This window comes from Saccopteryx leptura, chromosome 11, assembly GCF_036850995.1.
Source record: "Saccopteryx leptura isolate mSacLep1 chromosome 11, mSacLep1_pri_phased_curated, whole genome shotgun sequence".
NCBI classification, from domain to species: Eukaryota; Metazoa; Chordata; class Mammalia; order Chiroptera; family Emballonuridae; genus Saccopteryx; species Saccopteryx leptura.
The window spans coordinates 62,275,831-62,297,633 of record NC_089513.1 but is presented as its reverse complement, the minus strand read 5'-3'; the positions used below and the strand labels follow the sequence as shown (position 1 = coordinate 62,297,633).

Here is a 21,803-nt window from a genome sequence, read left to right as displayed (position 1 = left end):
CAGCTGATTAGAAATATAAAAATTTACTGTTATACAATTGACATTATTTTTAGATATGAAAAAGTGGTTAGTTATCTTAATGTTAAACTATTCTGTTTGAGATGAATAATATTTATTTATAGTTACTTCTTAGAACTAATGCTGCATTTTAAATATTATAGAGAAATTTTTTTCAGAGAAAAACTGCTTCTTTTCTTTCCCTCAGGAATGTTGTAAGACATCTCTGTTGCTCTGTGAGTAATCAGACATGCAAATAGCCCCTCAAGAATCAAACTAAATTTAAAGACGACTTACTTAGAAACATTGGAAAGTGTATCATGGAGTGCAAAATTGAAGGGAAAGAAAAATACCAACATAGCTTGAATTTACTGAATAAAATTAAGAACATGAAAGAATCAGCAGAAATGATTGATGTAGTACTCATAGCAGAAGGGGAGAAATTTCCTTGCCACAGACTGGTCCTGGCTGCTTTTAGTCCTTATTTCAAAGCTATGTTCACCTGTGGATTACTTGAATGTACTCAAAGAGAAGTTGTACTTTATGATATCACAGCAGAAAGTGTGTCAGTTATATTAAATTACATGTACAGTGCAGCTTTGGAAATCAATAATGCCAATGTGCAGACTGTAGCTATGGCTGCCTATTTTATGCAGATGGAAGAAGTCTTCAATGTGTGTCAGAAATATATGATGGACCACATGGATGCCTACAACTGTGTTGGTATCTATTATTTTGCAAAGCAGATTGGAGCTGAAGATTTAGCTGATCAAGCCAAGAAATATTTGTATCAGCATTTTGCTGAGGTGAGCTTACATGAAGAAATACTAGAAATTGAAGTGCACCAGTTTCTGACACTTATTAAATCAGATGACCTTAACATATCCAGAGAGGAGAGCATTCTGGACCTAGTTCTGAGATGGGTAAATCATAACCAAGAATTGCGCAAAGAGCATCTCGTTGAACTTTTGAAGCAAGTTAGATTGGAACTTATAAATCCTTCTTTTTTAAGACAAGCCCTAAAAAGAAACACAATGCTTCTATGTGATGCAAATTGCATCGACATAATTCAAAACACATTCAAAGCATTCAAGACACCCCAACAACAACCCCTGAATCTTCGTTACGGCATGGAGACAACTAGTCTTTTGCTTTGCATTGGCAATAATTCTTCAGGAATCAGGTCAAGACATAAGAACTATGGGGATGCCAGTTTTTGCTACGATCCTGCATCACGGAAGACCTACTTTATCTCATCTCCCAAGTATGGGGAGGGGTTAGGAACCGTGTGTACTGGTGTTGTTATGGAAAACAACGCTATCATTGTGGCTGGAGAAGCAAGTGCCTCTAGACTCTCCAGACAAAAGAACAAGAATGTTGAAATCTATAGGTTTGTATCTTGCACTATATTGGTTTGTTTTAATTATCTTGCTTTGACTTTGACGTTAGCAACAGTAAAAGAAAATACTGCTGAAAGAGTGATCACATATTAAATTACATGTAGTCAAAATTATACTGTAATTACACATATTACATGTACAGAAAATTCACAAAAACATTTTTCTCTCCCTTTGTTAAGAACATATAGTTGAATTTGCATAAGTTAAAGATATTTATGTTGTGATTCCATTCTGTATTTTCATTCTTTCCTTATTTATCGATATGCTTTGTTTTTGAAGAGCTTGATATACTTTTTAACCAGAAGAAAATTTTATCATCACTGACTCCTTTGAACTGATTTATTTTAGTTCTCACTTCAGAGTAGTAACTAATTTTTCTCAAACAAAAATTACTATTTGTCACTTTTCATTTGGTATCTTTAATTTGTGGTTTCCCCCCAAAATCTCCAATAGTATGAAATGTTTGCAACCTCTGTAGGAATGCTTCAGTCCTAGAATTGTAGGAGTAACAAGGTGTCTGCTAAGAAGTAACATATCACCTGGGTCTTGTATGTGAGGACACATATATTCGTTTACTATTCATTTGGCAAGTATTCAGTGAGTATTCAGCTCTTAACTCTAACTGGATAAATAATATAAATATGCACATAGAATATATACTAGATAGTAAGTTCTCCTTCAATATTCTTCTCCTCTCAGTTCCCTTTAGCAGGGTTTGTGAAGATGTTTCAGTCAAAAAGTAATTCTTCTGCCCTGGCTGGTTGGCTCAGTGGTAGAGCGTTGGCCTGGCGTGTGGGAGTCCCAGGTTCGATTCCAGCCAGGGCACACAGGAGAAACGCCCATCTGCTTCTCCACCCCTTCCCCTCTCCTTCCTCTCTGTCTCTCTCTTCCCCTCCTGCAGCCAAGGCTCCATTGGAGCAAAGTTGGCCCGGGCGCTGAGGATGGCTCTATGGCCTCTGCCTCAGGCGCTAGAAGGCCAAGATGGGCAGAGCATCGCCCCCTGGTGGGCATGCCAGGTGGATCCCAGTTGGGTGCATGCGGGAGTCTGACTGCCTCCCCCCCCCCCCCCCCCGTTTCCAACTTCAGAAAAAAAAAAAGAAAAAGAAAAAGAAAAAGAAATTCTTCTGGACAGTGAAGTTAGGACAAAAAGAGTCCCTTTTTCACATTCATCCTTTGGAAACATGTTTCATCTTCCCTAGTAGAGAGAGGGGAAGGAATGCAGGGCCCTGGATAAGTGACCTGGACCTGTGCCAGAGCGTGTAACTAAGCACAAGCAGCAGCCTTCTTCAGAATTGCCAGGTAAAGACTAAAGAACCAGGATATAAATTCTTAAAGAAGAGGAAGCTTTGGCTTTCCCAACATGGTTCTCATAGGTCCATGCTACTTGTTTTATTTGGTCTCGGTTAGATGACCTTCTTTCCATTTGAGAGCCTTTTGTTACAAGTACCTCAGGTTCTTTAAGGAGCTCTTTTTCTTCCTGATCAAGACAGTCCACAACACTGCCATCGGATTTTTTTTTTTTTTTTTTTTTTTTTTTTGTATTTTTCTGAAGCTGAAAACTGGGAGAGACAGTCAGACAGACTCCCACATGTGCCCGACCGGGATCCACCCGGCACGCCCACCAGGGGCAAAGCTCTGCCCACCAGGGGGCGATGCTCTGCCCCTCCGGGGCGTCACTCTGTTGCGACCAGAGCCACTCTAGCGCCTGGGGCAGAGGCCAAGGAGCCATCCCCAGCGCCCGGGCCATCTTTGCTCCAATGGAGCCTCAGCTGCGGGAGGGGAAGAGAGAGACAGAGAGGAAGAAGAGGGGGAGGGGTGGAGAAGCAGATGGGCACTTCTCCTGTGTGCCCTGGCCTGGAATCGAACCCGGGACTTCTGCACGCCAGGCCGACGCTCTACCACTGAGCAAACCAGCCAGGGCTGGAATTTATTTTTAATAAATGTTCAATCCTGTCAAAATGGGTTTCTGTTTTGATCCCCAAATATCTCTCCTCTTCTTTTTTTTTGGAAAGACTGCTTCCCTGTCCTATGGCTTATGTCTGACTTTATACCCTTATCGATCTTGAACTCATCCAGGTTCCAATCACCCACCAGCTCTTTCACATTGGGTGGAATTAGGGTAGAAGTATCAGTTGCCCTCCTCATTTCCTCCTATAATGAAATTGTCAGCAAGGCAAATGATGAAATTATCAAAAGCATTTCTTTGGGCTTAAATGAAATTTCCAGCAGACGTCTGCATGGTTACAGCGCTGCTGAAGGTTAGTTTAGTGCCAGTTTTGTGATATGTGTAGAAATCATCATCTTGTGGTATAGTCCTACTATGTTATTTCTGTTTCTATCCCTTTTATTTTTTTCCTGATACTCTCCAGTTTGTTTCTACTCTACAGTTCATAATATTTTTCAGGCAAATGTATTTCTTTTTTACTTAAAAGAGGAAGTAGGCTAATATTCTAGTCAGTCATTTCTTTTCAAAAAGATACACCTTTCATCTCCTTTACTTACCTCCCTACTTTGATATACAAACAGCTGAGGATATATGTTCTTTATAAATTGTCAACCTCTGAGAATTTTGAATGCTTTTATCACTATTATTTTCTATGTCATACCCATTTTTATTAATAAATTTTACAGGATTTAGAAAAAAAAAATTTTTTTATTAGAGTTTATTTGAGCCAAAACTAAAACAGTTGCCGGGAAGCAAGATCTCAAATGCTCCCAAATTTTACGGATTTATCTGGACATTTTTTTCTCTCTGTTTTCATTTTAAAATGCTAAAACAAAAATTTTTTAACTAAAAAGTTATCTTTGAGGAAGAATGAAAGAGCTGACCTAAACAATTGAGGAAAAACTCCTGTAAATATGATCAAATGTCAATGGTTGATGAAAAATACCCAGTCTATACTTTAAAATTATACTCTGTATAGAACACACCGATATAATTTCTTCATTTGTTTCCAAACAAAATTTTTTTCTTATTTTCCATATATTGCTAGGCGTTTTTTTTTGTTTTGTTTTGTTTTGTTTTTAGTTTTGAATTTCTGGTATACATTCTGGATTTTCTAGGACATATCTAATATCTCATCTTTTATCCCATTGTCCCCATGTACATTGGGACATAGTCCTTCTTAGACTATGTCCCAAAATATGATTGACTTAACCACTATCAAGAATCAAGGCAAAGGATAGCCACAAATTCATATATTTAGTGACTATATGATGCTACACACACAGACAGATAATCAGTTAATGTGTTGGACTTGTGGAGGTATTGAGAAATCATATTTCCTATTGTCCCCACTTCCCAAAATTCTTAAGCTGACATAATTATTCATGGAAGAAATGACTGAATTTACCATATCTAGGGGATTAAAATAGAGATGTTAAATGCCCAATAGACACCTGCAGGTGGATTTTTATACATCTGCAGGTGCTCTTGATGCTGTTCTAAGCCAGTTAGAACTACATGAATAATCCTTAAAAGTCTACACATCCTTTATATTTTCCCATTAGAAGTCTCTGAATTGAGATCAGATTCTCTACTCAAAAGCTTATTTCTTTAATGTAGTATTAAAGTGAAACTTCTAGTCCAGAGAATGAGACTTTTTTTCTTTATTATTAATTATTATTCTCTTATGGTAAAATTACAAATAATTTGCTGGAAAAAAATTTCTATTCTTGATTTTATTCCCCAGAATTAAGAAATGAAGACCAGACCTGGATAAACTATATTTAAATATATATATATTTTTTAATTCTGCAAGTAGGTGTGGTTGTTTATATGCATGTTATATTTTGTTATCAGTTCTTGAAAAAAAAAAAAACCCTGCAAAACTGTACCACTATTATCTTATATTGATTTTTTCCCGTCTCCAATTAAAAGAACCAAATCTTATTGATTTTAGTTGAAAAATAAATTTAGGTGTGTTTCTTGGATAAGTTGTTTTCATGTTATCTCTAATTCTGAATTCTCTGTCTGTTAATTTACAGGTATCATGATAGAGGAAACCAGTTTTGGGAAAAGTTATGTACAACTGAATTTCGAGAGCTCTATGCTCTGGGCACTGTCCATAATGACCTCTATGTTATTGGAGGACAGATGAAAATTAAAAACCAGTATCTTATTACAAACTGTGTTGATAAGTACTCTGTAGAAAAGGACAAATGGAAAAGGGTGTCTCCCCTTCCACTACAATTGGCGTGTCATGCTGTAGTGACAATGAATAATAAACTATATGTGATTGGAGGATGGACTCCTCAGGTTAAGAAATTTTCTGTGTACCTAACTGGCATGGCTATGCTGAGTCTGGCTGCTATATTGAAAAATGTTGTAGTTGTTAAATACTAAAAGAGTATGACTTACGTTTCGGTAAAATATTTGTTATTTTATAGAATATTAAACTTAATATTTAAAGTGTTAAAGCAATTTAGAAGAATGAATATTTAAAGTCTGTTATTCACAGATAAGACTTCATTCAGTATTCATGCTGTATTCTTCATCATTCTTCCTATCTTGCTATTTATGAAAGACGCTTATTCTGAGGGATTATCTGTGGGGAGCATCTAAGGAGGAGGCAGAGAAGCTGGGTTCTCATCCCAGTACTCTTTGGATAATAGATGTGTGACATGAGGCAAGTAACTCTTACGTCTCTTTCACATTTAAAATTCTTACTCTCAGTGAGAAATGAGAATACTCATCCTGTGTTGGTACAATCATTTCCACAAAAGTATATTTTGATTTTAAACACTTTCTGTCTTGTTGGCCATCAGCAGATAGATCAGAATACTGTTTGTATTGAAGCCCTGTGAAATATTGACTAGCCAAAATTAAAAAGTCATTAGAATGTGGCCACAGTGGTCTTTATCTTCTCTTGGGTGTTCCTCCCAGTGCCTGGAAGCGCTCACAGTAGTATCATATCATTCCAACTGCCCTTTGCCCTGGACAACTAGTCTTTCTCATAGAAATTAATTTTACTTCCTTCTTGTCCACCCACATGACATAAAGAAAATTTATTTTTGCCTGTATACTTTCTTGTTTCTTCATATTTGCTACATGATAAAACTGATGCTTTTGCATTTATTTCATAAACTTGAACTTTGCCATTTTAAAAAACTTAAACTTCACAATTTAATACATTTTAAATGTTGTGCTATGTATCAAAAAGAAGTATAGATTTAATCGCAGCTAGTAGCTAATACTTGACACTTTATTTGTAATTAAACTTTTTCACAACTATTCATTACATAATTAATTTTGCATAAATAAGCTCCAGACAACTTGAAAGTTTTTTTCTACTCTACTTTCACGATATTGGATATTAAATACTTACATCAGAAGAAAATATATACTTACATTAGAAAGTAAATTAAGACAAAGTTAGTATTTATTAACTTCTATATTTACTGCATAACATAAGCTTTTGTTAGTCTGTACCTAATACTATACATTTAATTGCAAGGTAACATGGGGTTGTGATTGCAACCATGGTGATCATAACTTGATGCATTTAAAGTAATTAACTAAAATTAATTGCACACAACTTTCATAAATATAGCAATTATTTCTGTGTTGAACAACCAATACAAAAGACATATAAGTATCCTTACAAAAGTATTTCACCCGAAGTTGATGAGTGGGAGATTCCATATACATCTGTGTAAAAATAAACATTCACTTTGTACTCTCTCTAGTCATTAAAAATATATGTAAATAAAATAAATACATAAAATAATTTATGTTAATCCAAAAATTTGGAAAATTGAATTCAGACCATTCCTATGTAGGTCATAATTATGGGATAAAAATAATTACTAGGACACTATAATTTATTTTGTTCCATTGTAATTAGAAAATTATTATAAATAAGAATGCCTTACAAATTATTAAAATTAGTTTCTCACAAATATTAAAATCCACCTCTACAAAGTTTGACAAAATGAAATTATACTTTAAATACTGTTCCAGAAAGCTCTGTTTCATTTTTAAGGCAAGGCAGCTGCTTCAATTTTTTTTTTAATGCTGTTTGTTTTACTGCTAAAATCACGGATTGTTTGCTGTAACCCAACACCTTAGCCAATTATTACAGAATATAAATTTTTTCTGATATTGACAGTGCACTTACAACGCCAAGTCATGCGATTTGTGTGTTTGTGAGTTTGAGTCACTACAATTAACCTCTATCTCCTTGGCTATCTGCTTTGATTAATTGCTTTAATGTACTCACAGAGATCTTTAAATGGTGTATTATTATGCTGGTTGTCTTGTTTAATGCAGGTGGATCTTCCTGATGAAGAACCTGATCGGTTAAGCAACAGATTGTTTCAGTATGACCCTCGTCGAGATCAATGGACAGAGCGGGCACCCATGAAGTATTCTAAGTACCGATTCAGTACAGCTGTGGTCAACAGTGAGCTTTATGTTTTGGGTAAGAAGAAGCAGATTGCTGAAAAAATCTTTTATTCTCAGTAGTTTGCCTCAGTAAAAACAAAATATTCCCTCTTCCCTTTTATTCCAGTCCAAATGTATACATAACTAGCCAAATTTTTTTCTTTTATTTCTTATTAGATAATACTAAATGAAAATTCATTGACTTATTGAAAGCAAAATTATTTTTATAGAAATTTGAAGTCCCTTGGACTATAAGAACAGTAAGATACATCCTTATACATATGACCAAGAAAAATATTTTGAAATGGGAATAAGACTTTGGCTACTTTTAGTCAATGAAACGTGGGCTTTTGCAACCCAATGTGATTATCTGCGCTAATAAAAGAGAGATTCATCATAGGTAAGACAACGCCACAGATCATGCCAATCCTCTTCATTTTGCCTCACCCCCCTAATTTCTGCAGAGATGTTATCAAATAATTTTTATCTGAATGCATTTTTTTCATATTGCTTGAATATGTGTGGTCTTACACTAGCCAGTAGGGGGTTGGTGAAAAAGTATTTCATTCCCACCAATAATCCTGGAACATCAATATATTTCTTCTACTCTTTTATTTTTTTATTTTTTTATTTTTTCTCATTTTTCTGAAGCTGGAAACAGGGAGAGACAGTCAGACAGACTCCCGCATGCGCCTGACCGGGGTCCACCTGGCACGCCCACCAGGGGCGACGCTCTGCCCACCAGGGGGCGATGCTCTGCCCATCCTGGGCGTCACCATGTTGCGACCAGAGCCACTCTAGCGCCTGAGGCAGAGGCCACAGAGCCATCCCCAGCGCCCGGGCCATCTTTGCTCCAATGGAGCCTTGGCTGCGGGAGGGGAAGAGAGAGACAGAGAGGAAAGTGCAGCAGAGGGGTGGAGAAGCAAATGGGTGCTTCTCCTGTGTGCCCTGGCCGGAAATCGAACCCGGGTCCTCCGCACGCTAGGCCGACGCTCTACCGCTGAGCCAACCGGCCAGGGCTTCTTCTACTCTTTATTCTTGTTTTTTCCTCATTTATTATGAAGTCCTTTCTTCTTCTAAGCACATCCCATTTCCCTAACATCATCCTCTAGCACCTTCTCTCTCTCCCCCCATAAGTATAGGAAGGCTGACTGGACTGGTAAGTCATAATTATACCAACTCTTTATTTCATTCTGTCTGCACTGATGACTAAGTGGCAAAAAGATGACAAAGGAAAAAAAAAAAACATGAAATATGGGATGAAAACAAACCAAGCATTTGAGTAGTTTTGTTTTTTTGTTCATTATTTTGTTTACTAAAGAGAAGCCATTATTTCTTTTGGATGCCTGCACAGTGTGAAGCAAAATAATTAATATACTCAGATATTAATAACTTTATAATTTTAAGAATGAATATATTGTGCAACATAATTTATAACTTTCTCCATTATGAGATTCACCTGTAATTATAATTTTTTCTTCTGGAGATTATATATATATATAACTTTGTTATAACCAGATGCTGTGTCATAGGCCCAGAAAAGGCACTATCTAAACTAGGATAGATTGCCTAAGATAGATGTATAACTTACGGGAGTAAAAAACTCATCTATTAATTATATTAAAGCTAGATGATTCCCGATGTGGAGTAACAACGAGGCTAGTGCGGAATAAAAATAATAATGTCTTTTTTGGTCAATCATTTGAGGAAAGACACTCTTTGGAGCTTATCTCTCATGGCATGAACAAATGTCCACTGAATGAATGAAAAGAGGTCGATTGTAAAGGGCCTATAGGTTTGGGGTAGGTAAAATGGAGAAAAGAGTGTGCTCTAGGACAGTGGTCCCCAACCCCCGGGGACACAAACCAGTACCGGTCCATGGGCCATTTGGTACCGGTCCGCAGAGAAAGAATAAATAACTTACATTATTTCCGTTTTATTTATATTTAAGTCTGAACAATGTTTTATTTTTTAAAAATGACCAGATTTCCTCTGTTACATCCGTCTAAGACTCACTCTTGACGCTTGTCTCGGTCACATGATACATTTATCCGTCCCACCCTAAAGGCAGGTCCATGAAAATATTTTCTGACATTAAACCGGTCCGTGGCCCAAAAAAAGGTTCGGGACCACTGCTGTAGGAAATGAGGTCCTGATGAAGAGCAGGCAAGAACAGTGGGAAGAGTGGCATAGCAGAGGTGTGGGGGTAGGTATAGAAGTTCCAAGGAGAGTGAGTGAATGTGCCACCAGAGGCAGACTGCTGTAAGAGACAGAGTTGTATAGGTAAATTGAGAACCAGGTTATATAGGCCTATATGGATGAAGAACTAAGAGGTAATAGTAAACAATGTGAAGCAAGATGATTAAAGAATGTCTCAGGAAGATTGATGACGTGAGGGTATAAAGAACAGACCAAAGGTGAAAAAAATTCCAGTGGCTCTAATTCTAGGGACTGGTAAGATTTTATTTGCTAGTATGAAAGTTGGCACTTTAATAAATGGCAGTATTTCAGTTAAAAAATATATACATAGGAGGGAACTGGAAGTGGAAAAACCAAGAAGAAAGGCTTTTTCAGTAGCTTAGAATGTAGTTTCTGTATACTGGGAACTCAAATAAATTTCACCATCTTGAATGATTCAATCTAAAAGAGTTAACGTCCCTAGCATTTGCTATTTAATCCCCAAATATATTTATTGGCCTTGAAATTGAATGAAGATCAGTTGTTTGGGTGTTTTTGTGGTAGTCTTAGTTCAGATTTAATTGTTCATTGTAGTAGAATTTGGGCAATTGGAATTTGGGCAAATGTTATATAGAAACCTAAAACCTTATCAATTTCAATGATACACAGGTACATTAATTTGTTAATTACCTTAGTCATTTGTTAATTGCCTTAGCAAAAACCCTGTCTGCTTTTGAGAATCTGTATGTGTCCAATTGTGATTGGGGTCAGTGCCGATTCGTATAATATGACATCTTCCTAATACCTATAATGGATTTGTCACCAAGAAAGTCCAAGTCCAAGGGGGCTTCTCCCTCCTCAGTTCTTGTCATGTTCATGAGAATGAATTCAGGCAAGAGACAGTTCAAGCCAAGCCATCAATTTATTAAGCAAACCTATACACTTGGCACAAGTGGGCAACTCAGCTAGCCTGAGCACCCTGCCTGTAGGGGTCTTAGGAGTTACATACTCTTAGCTTCAAGGCTTTGTTTTCCTGTTGCCTGGTCTAATGTATAGAATTTCAAGGCTCTTCTTCCTTGATAATGCGACTAACATGCAGTGTTTCAAGGTCATCTGGACGTCTGGTGATTTTGTTCTGGCAGACCTTAAGACTGCTGACTGCCTCCTTCAGTTTGTGAGATAAACCCCATTTTTTCTCTCCTCTCCCCTTACCCTGTCCTGGTAACTGTCTATCCTACTTAAGTGATCCCTCTCAAGTGATACCACCCAAATGCTTTCGGGGTGTTGAAGGTCAATGGTCAGTCTTCTGTATCTACTTCCTGCTGAGTGAGGATGTAGAGTTGGTTTGGGATGGATCATTTGTTCCCTGTCTAGGGAGGTAAGGGTCAGGATTTTATATAGAATTTATCAGTAGTCTGATCTAGAGGGTTGAGAGGTAGGTTTACATATTCTGGCCAGATGGCCATTTGTAGGTGAATTGTTTCCAGTCTGGAAGATACAAAAGGGACAAGGGCTTTGGGAATACAAGGTCCAAAAAGAAGTAGGAAAAAGAAGAAGTTTAGTAGTAGAACTAGAAAGGGCAGCAGGCAAGAGCTCAATGACTAGACACTGGACTAGGAATTCTATCCCTGTTTGTTCTGAGCTAGGAGTGCTGTAAAGTGACCAGCGAGTTCCAAGGAGACACCAGTACTACAGAAGAATTTGAGGAGTTTATTCCAAGCTAATTCGACTGCTGGGGCTAATAAATTCCAAATCAGCAGCCTCGAGGGGCAAGAGCCAGGGGTTTATATAAGCAAAGACCACAGCATTTGCAAAAGCTATTACACAGAAGCAAAACTTGCGGTTAACTTATCAGGTTACATTATCTTTGCTTTGCAAGCTCTCTCAACAGGTGACACCTTCTGCTAACACATTTCGTGGTTTCCAGCTCAGTTTGCAAGTTTGCACAGAAACAAAAATTTTCCAAGTGAGGGTTACAGAAAATCATACAAAATACAAGAAATAGCATTTACTTTTGCTAATAGTTTTGCAATTTCCTAGCACCTTGTCAGAAGAGGGTATTTTTTGTTTGTTTGTTTGTTTGTTTTGCTTTTTTGCCTAATAATTATGTGGGTTCTTGATTACTTTTTATTGTGTATTTTTAGAGCGGTAGATAAGGTCATTTTATCTTACACCATTCTGCTCTATTTTTAGTGTATTTACACTCTTTAACCCATTCACTTTTTTTTCTTGAATATTGAGGTATAAATTAACTTAAGCTTGTTGTGAATATTAGAGTATTGAGAACTAGTTTTCTTCTTGTAGCTTTTTTTTTTTTAGCAGTGTGCTCAGCAAAACCTATTTTCTATGCAATATTATCTATTTTTTTCCAGAGGCCCCCATAAGGAATTACTGCTATTTCCTTTTTTTTCTTTTTCTTTTGTGTGTCTGTTTAGGTGCATCAATTTATTTTTTATAAATTATTTAATTTATTATGTTAACATGGATTCTAGTGTCCCACTCAAAATAACACCCTCACCACCCAACAATGTGCACCCTATTACATCACCCTCCCTCCTCCCCAAATCCCTCCCTCACTTCCCTCTGGGATTTGCTCTCCTGATATATGTATCTATGTGTTATGTATATGTAATTTTACTAATCCCTTCACCTTCTCTGATCCCATCCCCTCATCCCTCTCCCCTCTGACAGCTGTCCCTCTACTCCAGGGGTGCCCAAACTACAGGCCCACGGGCCACATGCGGCCCCCTGAGGCCATTTATCCGATCCCCGCCGCACTTCTGGAAGGGGCACCTCTTTCATTGGTGGTCAGTGAGAGGAGCATAGTTCCCATTGAAATACTGGTCAGTTTGTTGATTTAAATTTACTTGTTCTTTATTTTAAATATTGTATTTGTTCCCGTTTTGTTTTTCTACTTTAAAATAAGATGTGCAGTATGCATAGGGATTTGTTCATAGTTTTTTTTATGGTCTGGTCCTCCAATTGTCTGAGGGACAGTGAACTGGCCCCCTGTGTAAAAAGTTTGAGGACCCCTGCTCTACTCCCTGTGACCCCGCCTCTGCCTCTATTCCAATCCTCAGTTCACCATGTTCATTAGATACCACATATAAGTGAGAACATATGATATTTTTCTTTCTCTGCATAACTTATTTCAGTTAGCATAATAATCTCCAGGTCCATCCATGCCATCGCAAAGGGAAAGATTTCCTTCTTTTTCATGGCCACATAGTATTCCATTGTGTATGTGTACCACAGCTTTGTAATCCACTCATCCACTGATGGACACTCAGGCTGTTTCCTGATCTTGGCTATTGTAAACAATGCAGCAGTAAACATTGGGGTGCATATCTTCTTTTGAATCAGTAATTTGATATTCTTAGGGTATATTCCTAAAAGTGAGATAGCTGAGTCAAAGGAAATTCCATTTTTAATTTTTTTATAAATTTTTATTAATTTTAATGGGGTGACATCAATAAATCAAGGTACATATATTCAAAGAAAATATGTCCAGGTTATCTTGTCATTCAATCATGTTGCATACCCATCACCCAAAGTCAGATTGTCCTCCGTCACCTTCTATCTAGTTTTCTTTGTGCCCCTCCCCCTCCCCCTTCCCCTCTCCCTCCTTCCCTCTCCCCCCATAACCACCACACTCTTGTCCATGTCTCTTAGTCTCGTTTTTATGTCCCACCAATGTATGGAATCATGCAGTTCTTGTTTTTTTCTGATTTACTTATTTCACTCCGTATAATGTTATCAAGATCCCACCATTTTGTTGTAAATGATTCGATGTCATCATTTCTTATGGCTGAGTAGTATACCATAGTGTATATGTGCCACATCTTCTTTATCCAGTCTTCTATATTTTTTTTTACAGTGATTAAAGCCTTTAAACAAACTCTTGGCCAATACAACAAGAATCCATAAAAGAGTAGTGTCCTTAATGTGTTCACCAAGTCCAAGTTGGCACCAACACCATTCCAAATTCCTGCAAATGCAACCCAACCCCAGTTCAGTCCATTAGGAGCTATCACAAGGAGCAGGAATCCAGAAAAAGTCCACATCAAGGAAAAGTCCTCATGGCACTGGAATTGTTGTCACAATTCTATACTTTGCAGCTCATGTCCAAGTCCCAATGACCGCTGCTTCTAGCTGGTAATGATTCAGGTAGACTGGAAAAGCCATCTGCAGCATGTGTGGAGATAGAGCTTCTGTTCCCCTCTGCCTGGAGAGATAAGACCAGGGTGCTTTTCCCTGGAGCTCTGCAACCATTTTTAATTTTTTGAAGAAACACAATACTGTTTTCCACAGTGACTGCACAAGTCTGTATTCCCACCACCAGTACAGGAGGATTCCTTTTTCTCTACATCCTTGCCAGCGCTTGCTGTTTATTGATTTGTTAATGAGTGCCATTCTGACAGGTGTGAGGCGGTATCTCATCTTGGTTTTAATTTGCATTTCTCTGATGATTAGTAATGTTGAATATTTTTTCATTTGCATATTGGCTATCTGTATATCCTCTTTGGAGAAGTGTCTATACAGGTCCTTTGCCCATTTTTTAATTGAATTGTTTAGGTTCCCAGTGTTGAGTTTTAGAAGTTCTTTATAAATTTTTGTTATTACTCCCTTATCAGACATATCAGCAAATATGTCTCCCATTGTGCGGGTTGTCTTTATTTATTTATTTATTTGTTTATTTATTTATTTATTTTAAAGAGAGAGAGAAAGAAGGAGAGGAAGGAGCAGGAACCATCAACTGCCATATGTGCCTTGACCAGGCAAGCCCAGGGTTTTGAACTGGTGACATCAGCGTTCCAGGTTGACACTTTATCCACTGCACCACCAAAGGTCAGGCTTTATTTTGTTAGTGGTATCTTTTGCTGTGCAAAAGCTTTTTAGTTTGATACAGTCCCATTTGTTCATTTTCTCTTTTATTTCACTTTCCCATGGAGATATATTGACAAAAATATTGCTATGAGAAATATCAGAGCCTGACCAGGCGGTGGTGCAGTGGATAGAGCGTCGGACTGGGATGTGGAAGGATCCAGGTTGGAGACCCTGAGGTCGCCAGATTGAGTGCGGCTCATCTGGTTTGAGCAAAGCTCAGCAGCTTGGACCCAAGGTCACTGGCTCGAGCAAGGGGTTACTTGGTCTGCTGAAGGCCCACGGTCAAGGCACATATAAGAAAGCAATCAATGAACAACTAAGGTGTTGCAACGAAAAACTGATGATTGAGGCTTATTATCTCTCTCCATTCCTGTCTGTCTATCCCTCTCTCTGACTCTCTGTCTCTGTAAAAAAATAAAATAAAATAAAATAAAAAAGAAATATCAGACAGTTTACTGCTTATGTTTTCTTCCAAGTTTTTTATGGTTTTGTGGCTTGTATTTAAGTTTTTTTTATCCATTTTGAGTTTATTTTTGTGAATGGTGTAAGTTGATGGTCTAGTTTCTTTTTTTGCATGTACCAGTCCAATTTTACAAACACCATTTGTTTAAGAGACTATCTTTACTCCATTGTACACTCTTACTTCCTTGTCAAATATCAATTGACCATAAAGGTGTGGGTTTATTTCTGGGTTCTCTGTTCTGTTCCATTGATCTGTATGCCTATTCTTATGCCAGTACCAAGCTGTTTTGATTACAATGACCTTGTGGTTTAACTTGATATCAGAAAGTGAGATCACAAAATCTCCCACTTTGTTCTTCATTTTCAAGATTGCTGAGGCTATGTAGGGTTTTTGTTTGTTTGATTTTGGTTCCATAAAAATTTTTGGAATATTTGTTCTAGATCTGTGAAGTATGCCATTGGTATTTTAATGGGAATTGCATTGAATCTATAGATTGCTTTGGGTAGTATAGACTTTTTTTTTTTTTTTTTTGTATTTTTCTGAAGCTGGAAACGGGGAGAGACAGTCAGATAGACTCCCGCATGCGCCCGACCGGGATCCACCCGGCACGCCCACCAGGGGCGATGCTCTGCCCACCAGGGGGCGATGCTCTGCCCCTCCGGGGCATCGCTCTGCCGTGACCAGAGCCACTCTAGCACCTGGGGCAGAGGCCAAGGAGCCATCCCCAGCGCTCGGGCCATCTTTGCTCCAATGGAGCCTTGGCTGCAGGAGGGGAAGAGAGAGACAGAGAGGAAGGAGGGGGGGTGGAGAAGCAAATGGGCGCTTCTCCTATGTGCCCTGGCTGGGAATCGAACCTGGGTCCCCCGCACGCCAGGCCGACACTCTACCGCTGAGCCAACCAGCCAGGGCCAGTATAGACATTTTAATGGTGTTTCTTCTTCCTATCCATGAACATGGTATATGCTTCCACTTGACTGTATCTTTCTTAATTTATTTTTTCAATGCCTTATAATTTTCCAAGTAACAAGTCTTTTATCTCCATGGTTAAATTTACTCCTAGGTACTTTATATATTTTTTGTTGTTGTTGCAATAGTGAAGAGGATTGTTTCCTTAATGTATTTTTCTGACAGCTTATTGTTGATGTATAAAAATGCAACTGATTTCTGATTATTGATATTATATCCTGCCACCTTGCCAAATTCATTTATCAGGGCTTGCCATGAACCAGTGCAGCTAGTAATTCCAGGTCCTGAGGGAGAATGGCGCAGAATTAAGAAAATAGACTCACTGAGAAAAAAGGATGGGATCAGGAGGCCTCTGCAATGTTGATGGCAAGATCAGAGCAAGAGCCCCTGGTTTTGCTTTATTTTATAGAGTAGACAAAACCTTTAAGGCAGGGGTCCCCAAACTTTTTACACAGGGGGCCAGTTCACTGTCCCTCAGACCATTGGAGGGCCAGACTATAAAAAAAACTATGAACAAATTCCTATGCACACTGCACATATCTTATTTTAAAGTAAAAAAACAAAATGGGAACAAATATAACATTTAAAATAAAGAACGAGTAAATTTAAATCAACAAACTGACCAGTATTTCAGTGGGAACTACGCTCCTCTCACTGACCACCAATGAAAGAGGTGCCCCTTCCGGAAGTGTGGTAGGGGCCGGATAAATGGCCTCAGGGGGCCGCATGTGGCCCACGGGCCGTAGTTTGGGGACCCCTGCTTTAAGGCAATATACAAATAAGGAAGTCTCTGATACAAAGCCACTTATCTGAGGCATAAATGGGATTCCTCGTAAGAGAACACAACCCCACATCATGCAACAATCAAGGGTGTGGGGAAAAGCTTAGTTTTAAGAAGGGTATTGAGAAGATCTTAATATTAAAAGGGTATGTGGAAGATCTTAGTATTAGAAGGGTGTTGAGAAGATCTTACTCTTAAGAGGGTGTGTGGATCTTAGTATTAGAAGGCTGGAGAAGAGCTTAGTCTTAAACTAAGCCCTAGGCTGTAAGGATTTTGTCAGCTTACAGCCTGTGTCCCACAATGTCTAGTAGTTTTTTGACTGAGACTTTAGGGTTTTCTATGCAAAGGATCATGTGATCAGCAAATAATGACAGTTCTACTTCTTTTCCATTTTAGAGGAGAGCCTCAGGCCATTGGAGGGCCAGACTATAAAAAAAACTATGAACAAATCCCTATGCACACTGCACATATCTTATTTTAAAGTAAAAAGACAAACAGAAACAAATACAATATTTAAAATAAAGAACAAGTAAATTTAAATCAACAAACTGACCAGTATTTTAATGGGAACTATGCTCCTCTCACTGACCACCATTGAAAGAGGTGCCCCTTCTGGAAGTGTGGTGGGGGCTGGATAAATGGCCTCAGGGGGCTGCATGCAGCCCGGGGGCCGTAGTTTGGGGACCTCTGTTATAGATCTCTAACTAACCTCCTGGAGACTCTTACAACATTCACAAGAAAAACAGGATCTGTAAATAGATAGGAACAGGGATCCAGAAACCCCTTCCCCTTTGCTGCCTTGTCGAAACGCCCCCACCCCACCTTGAGCCACAAGGTGCATGTAGGACCTCAGACAAAGGTATCAAATGCCACCTGCATGGACCCTGTAAAAGGTGTATAAGATGTAAGAAATCTTAGTTCGGGGAGCTCGTGCTTTGGTGCTACTAGTCTCATGTGCTCTGCCAACTACTAATAAATTCTTCTTCCTCTATTAAGTTGTCTGGACGTCTATTATCCTCTGTTTGGGTGTCATTTTTCCTGCAACAAGATGGGAGTATTACATGGAGAATTGTAAGATACTAGTAACCCACAACCCAGGAATATAGTAATGATTCTCTGCAGCCCTTCCCTGGCCTCTAAATTTATGCGGTATTGGGAAAATTGATTGGATCCTTTCATTTGATCCTAACTGGTTTAGCTTTAAGAGTCTGACCAGGAATTCCTATTGCCCAAACTTGAGAGTCAAGTTCTTCTTCCTCATCTATATTAGTTTTAAATGATTCATTTTTAATGAATAATGCCATTATAGTGACAGGTTCCTCAGTGTCTATGAAGAAAATTACATGAGTTCTCACTTTACCTAAAACATCTCTAACAATAGAGTGGAGCACTCGGCCATAACTGAAATTCAGTGTGCAGATGTGGCTCTACCCAGAAGCAGTTTATGAGTCGAATAAAATACTTTGGCCAGGTTGTGCCACCTACTCCTTGTATGACAGTGCGATCAAAAGAGAGGGTCCCTGGTAGAAGATTAACACAGAGAAGGTGGCTCTCATGTCTAAAAGAAAATTAAAAGGCTTTCCTGCCACTTCAAGGGTTCTCCTTGGCTCTGTTTCTTCTATGAAGGTGTTCCTAGTGGGAGCCCACTGGAGTGTAGAGCCCCATTAGTTCAAGTCCACGGCACCCTAGGGCAGTGGTCGCCAACCCCCGAGCCGTGGACCGGTACCAATCCGTGGGCCATTTGGTACCAGTCCGCAGAGAAAGAATAAATAACTTACATTATTTCCGTTTTATTTATATTTAAGTCTGAACGATGTTTTATTTTTAAAAAATGACCAGATTCCCTCTGTTACATCCGTCTAAGACTCACTCCTGATGCTTGTCTTGTAAGTTCGACAATTATATTTTAAAATACCACAGTTTTTACGCCGGTCACGTAATTTTATTTTGTGCATTTATCCGTCCCACCCTAAAGGCAGGTCCGTGAAAATATTTTCTGACATTAAACCGGTCCATGGCCCAAAAAAGGTTGGGGACCACTGCTCTAGGGTATTGGCCTGGGGTCCCTTTAGCTTGCAGGGAAGACTCTCTTTCAGTGGCCAGACTTTTGGCACAAGAGGTATGGTGTCCTGGGACATTCTCACTTCTAGTGGTGAGGCTTTCTACATTTATGACAATTGCCTGGGTGAGTGCCCTTGAGTTTCCCTTTTGTGGACCATTGCCTGTGTAGAGAAGCTATTTATTTAGCCTGCCTTTTCTCCTTGTGTTTTTTCTTTTCCGGGACCCTCTCCTTTTCTTCTTGATCTCTGTCATAGAACACTGAGGAGGCTGCCCCTAATATAGCCTCCAGAGGAGTTGCAAGGTCCCATTTTTGTAATTTCCTTGTAATATCTGGGCCAACTGTCATGAATTTGTCTTTTAGTATTCTTTTTCCTGTAGGATCCTTAGGAGCTAGGTTAGTATGCTAGATTACAGCCTCCCACAGCCTTTCTACAAAGGCTGTCAGGTTTTTCTGAGACCCTTAGTGGCTGCTAGTTTATTATAATTAACTGTTTTTGGGATTTTTGTTTTGTTTTGAGATTTTTTTTTCTTTTTTTTTTTCTTTTTTTTTTTTTTTTTCATTTTTCCGAAGCTGGAAACGGGGAGGCAGTCAGACAGACTCCCGCATGCGCCCGACCGGGATCCACCCCGCACGCCCACCAGGGGGCGATGTTCTGCCCATCTGGGGCGTCGCTCTGTCGCGACCAGAGCCATTCTAGCGCCTGAGGCAGAGGCCACAGAGCCATCCCCAGTGCCCGGGCCATCCTTGCCCCAATGGAGCCTTGGCTGTGGGAGGGGAAGAGAGAGACAGAGAAGAAGGAGAGGGGGAGGGGTGGAGAAGCAGATGGGCGCTTCTCCTGTGTGCCCTGGCCAGGAATCGAACCCGGGACTCCTGCACGCCAGGCCGACACTCTACCGCTGAGCCAACCGGCTGGGGGGGCCTTGTTTAGAGAATTTTTTTATTTCCTGTAAGGTCCAGAAAAGTATGTGGTCCCTTGACCGTTTTCTATTTTTTTGTGTGTGTTATAATTTTAATTAGTTTCTGTATTGGGCACTGCCTCAGTTCCCAGCAGGTAATTATCACTTGGCAGGTGTGACTCACTGGCATAAGCTCTTGCCTTTCCCGTCATGGTTTCACCTTCAGACGTTGTTGCAGCCTCCTAGAGGACTAGAGTAATGTCCTTCCAGGACAGATCAAAGCTTAAGGTCATTTTTCTGCATTCATCTATAAATTTTCTGGATCACTTGTGAAGTTACCCAGTGTGTCTCTAATGTTTATTAGGACCTACCTGTAGGTTGAAAGGGATGTGAACTCTTATTATCCAGAATGACAGCATGGCTTCCCATAGGGGAAAGAGCTACGGGGGTGCTGCTCTAGGTGGTGGTTTATATTTAGCTTTAGTCTCGGTTGCTCTATGTACCCTAAGGTTAGTACATAGTGATAATGGCTCCAGGCGGAGGGAACTGCCAGCTCCTAGGGCACAGTAGATGGGAGCACTGGATTTTTTTCTATATTCCCAGCGTGAGGTTTCTTTTTATTCATAATTGCTATAAAAAAAAAAGATCTGTTTTACAATTTTTATATAATCTAGGATTATTTCTCAATGCCATAAAGGCCTATACATATGACACCTTAGTCCTTTTTTCTTGTCTTTTACAAAATAGATCTAGTTGTAAGATAGTGTTATAATATAAACTACCATTTTTAGGTCAAATTTCCCATCTCCTAATCTATATTGAGGCTATGCTCTATTATAGAAGAATATTAATCCTGTTTTTTAATGTTTGTGGGTCCAATTTATTCCAATTCTTCAGGATGCATCCCAGAGGCATGCCTTGTGGTAATGAGTCGTGATATCCCATCTGAAAGAGAATAGAGGAGCTCATGGGAGAGATTGGGCACCCCCTGTTTCTCTTCCCAGGTTTTGTATACCATCTGGTAAGAGTAGCCCCTATCAAATATGGGTTTCCAGAATTAGCTAGCCTTACTGTGTAACCCTTAATCCCAGCCCAGCACCTTATGGGCTCCCCTTAAGTCCCTATTCTTTTTGTGGAAACCTACTTACTTAACATCCATCTCCAACTGTCCTGTGGAAGGCCTTTAAAAGGAATTTTAACTCCTTCTGGTTGCACACTAGTCTTTTAAGCAAACAATAGTCCCGCTAATAGTTAACTTTGTTTTCTGACAGATTCCTTGTTAAACTAAAAATTGTTATAATTTTATTCTCATTAGTTGGTATAGGGAGGAAATTGCCTTTGTTTTCTGTATTGTCTTTAATATAATTTAGTTCTGTAGAGGTTTACTTTAAAATTATTACTTTGGAGATGTCAGAGTAACAGTGGTGTGAGAGATACTCCTGATCTCTCCCCTTGAAATTTCAACACATTGAAAAGCTATAACTGAGCAAAGAAACCTCAGCTGGGCTCCCAATCTTGCCTGAAAGATTCATGCATTGAATGGACTAAAGGTGGGAAAGTCTGAGAAGGAGAGTAGAAGATAGCATGTACTCTCAGTCAGCTCCAGAAAGGAGAGAGGCCTTAACTGTCTGGGTTTTTGTCCACTGGGGCTCCAGAGAGCAGAGAAACTGGAGTGATTGGATCTTTTTCCACTGGGAAGAGCAGAGAGATTGCAGAAAAATTGGTGTGATGCTGAACCAAAGCAGCAGAATGTGGGTCACTGCCATTATTTGCACTGTCTGTGGACGC

General features: G+C 39.2%; 1 protein-coding gene across 3 annotated transcripts in view; it reads left to right on the top strand.

The window, feature by feature from the left end:
- KBTBD12 (kelch repeat and BTB domain containing 12) overlaps positions 1–21,803 on the top strand; it is an 89,907-nt gene that overhangs the window by 26,748 nt on the left and 41,356 nt on the right. For all 3 annotated transcript variants that reach the window (XM_066352207.1, XM_066352206.1, XM_066352208.1), the window contains exons 2-4: positions 206–1,387; positions 5,385–5,655; positions 7,669–7,819. In XM_066352207.1, the coding sequence (XP_066208304.1) occupies positions 318–1,387; positions 5,385–5,655; positions 7,669–7,819 (1,492 nt within the window). In that variant the 5' untranslated portion in view covers positions 206–317. The remainder of the gene's footprint in view (positions 1–205; positions 1,388–5,384; positions 5,656–7,668; positions 7,820–21,803) is intronic.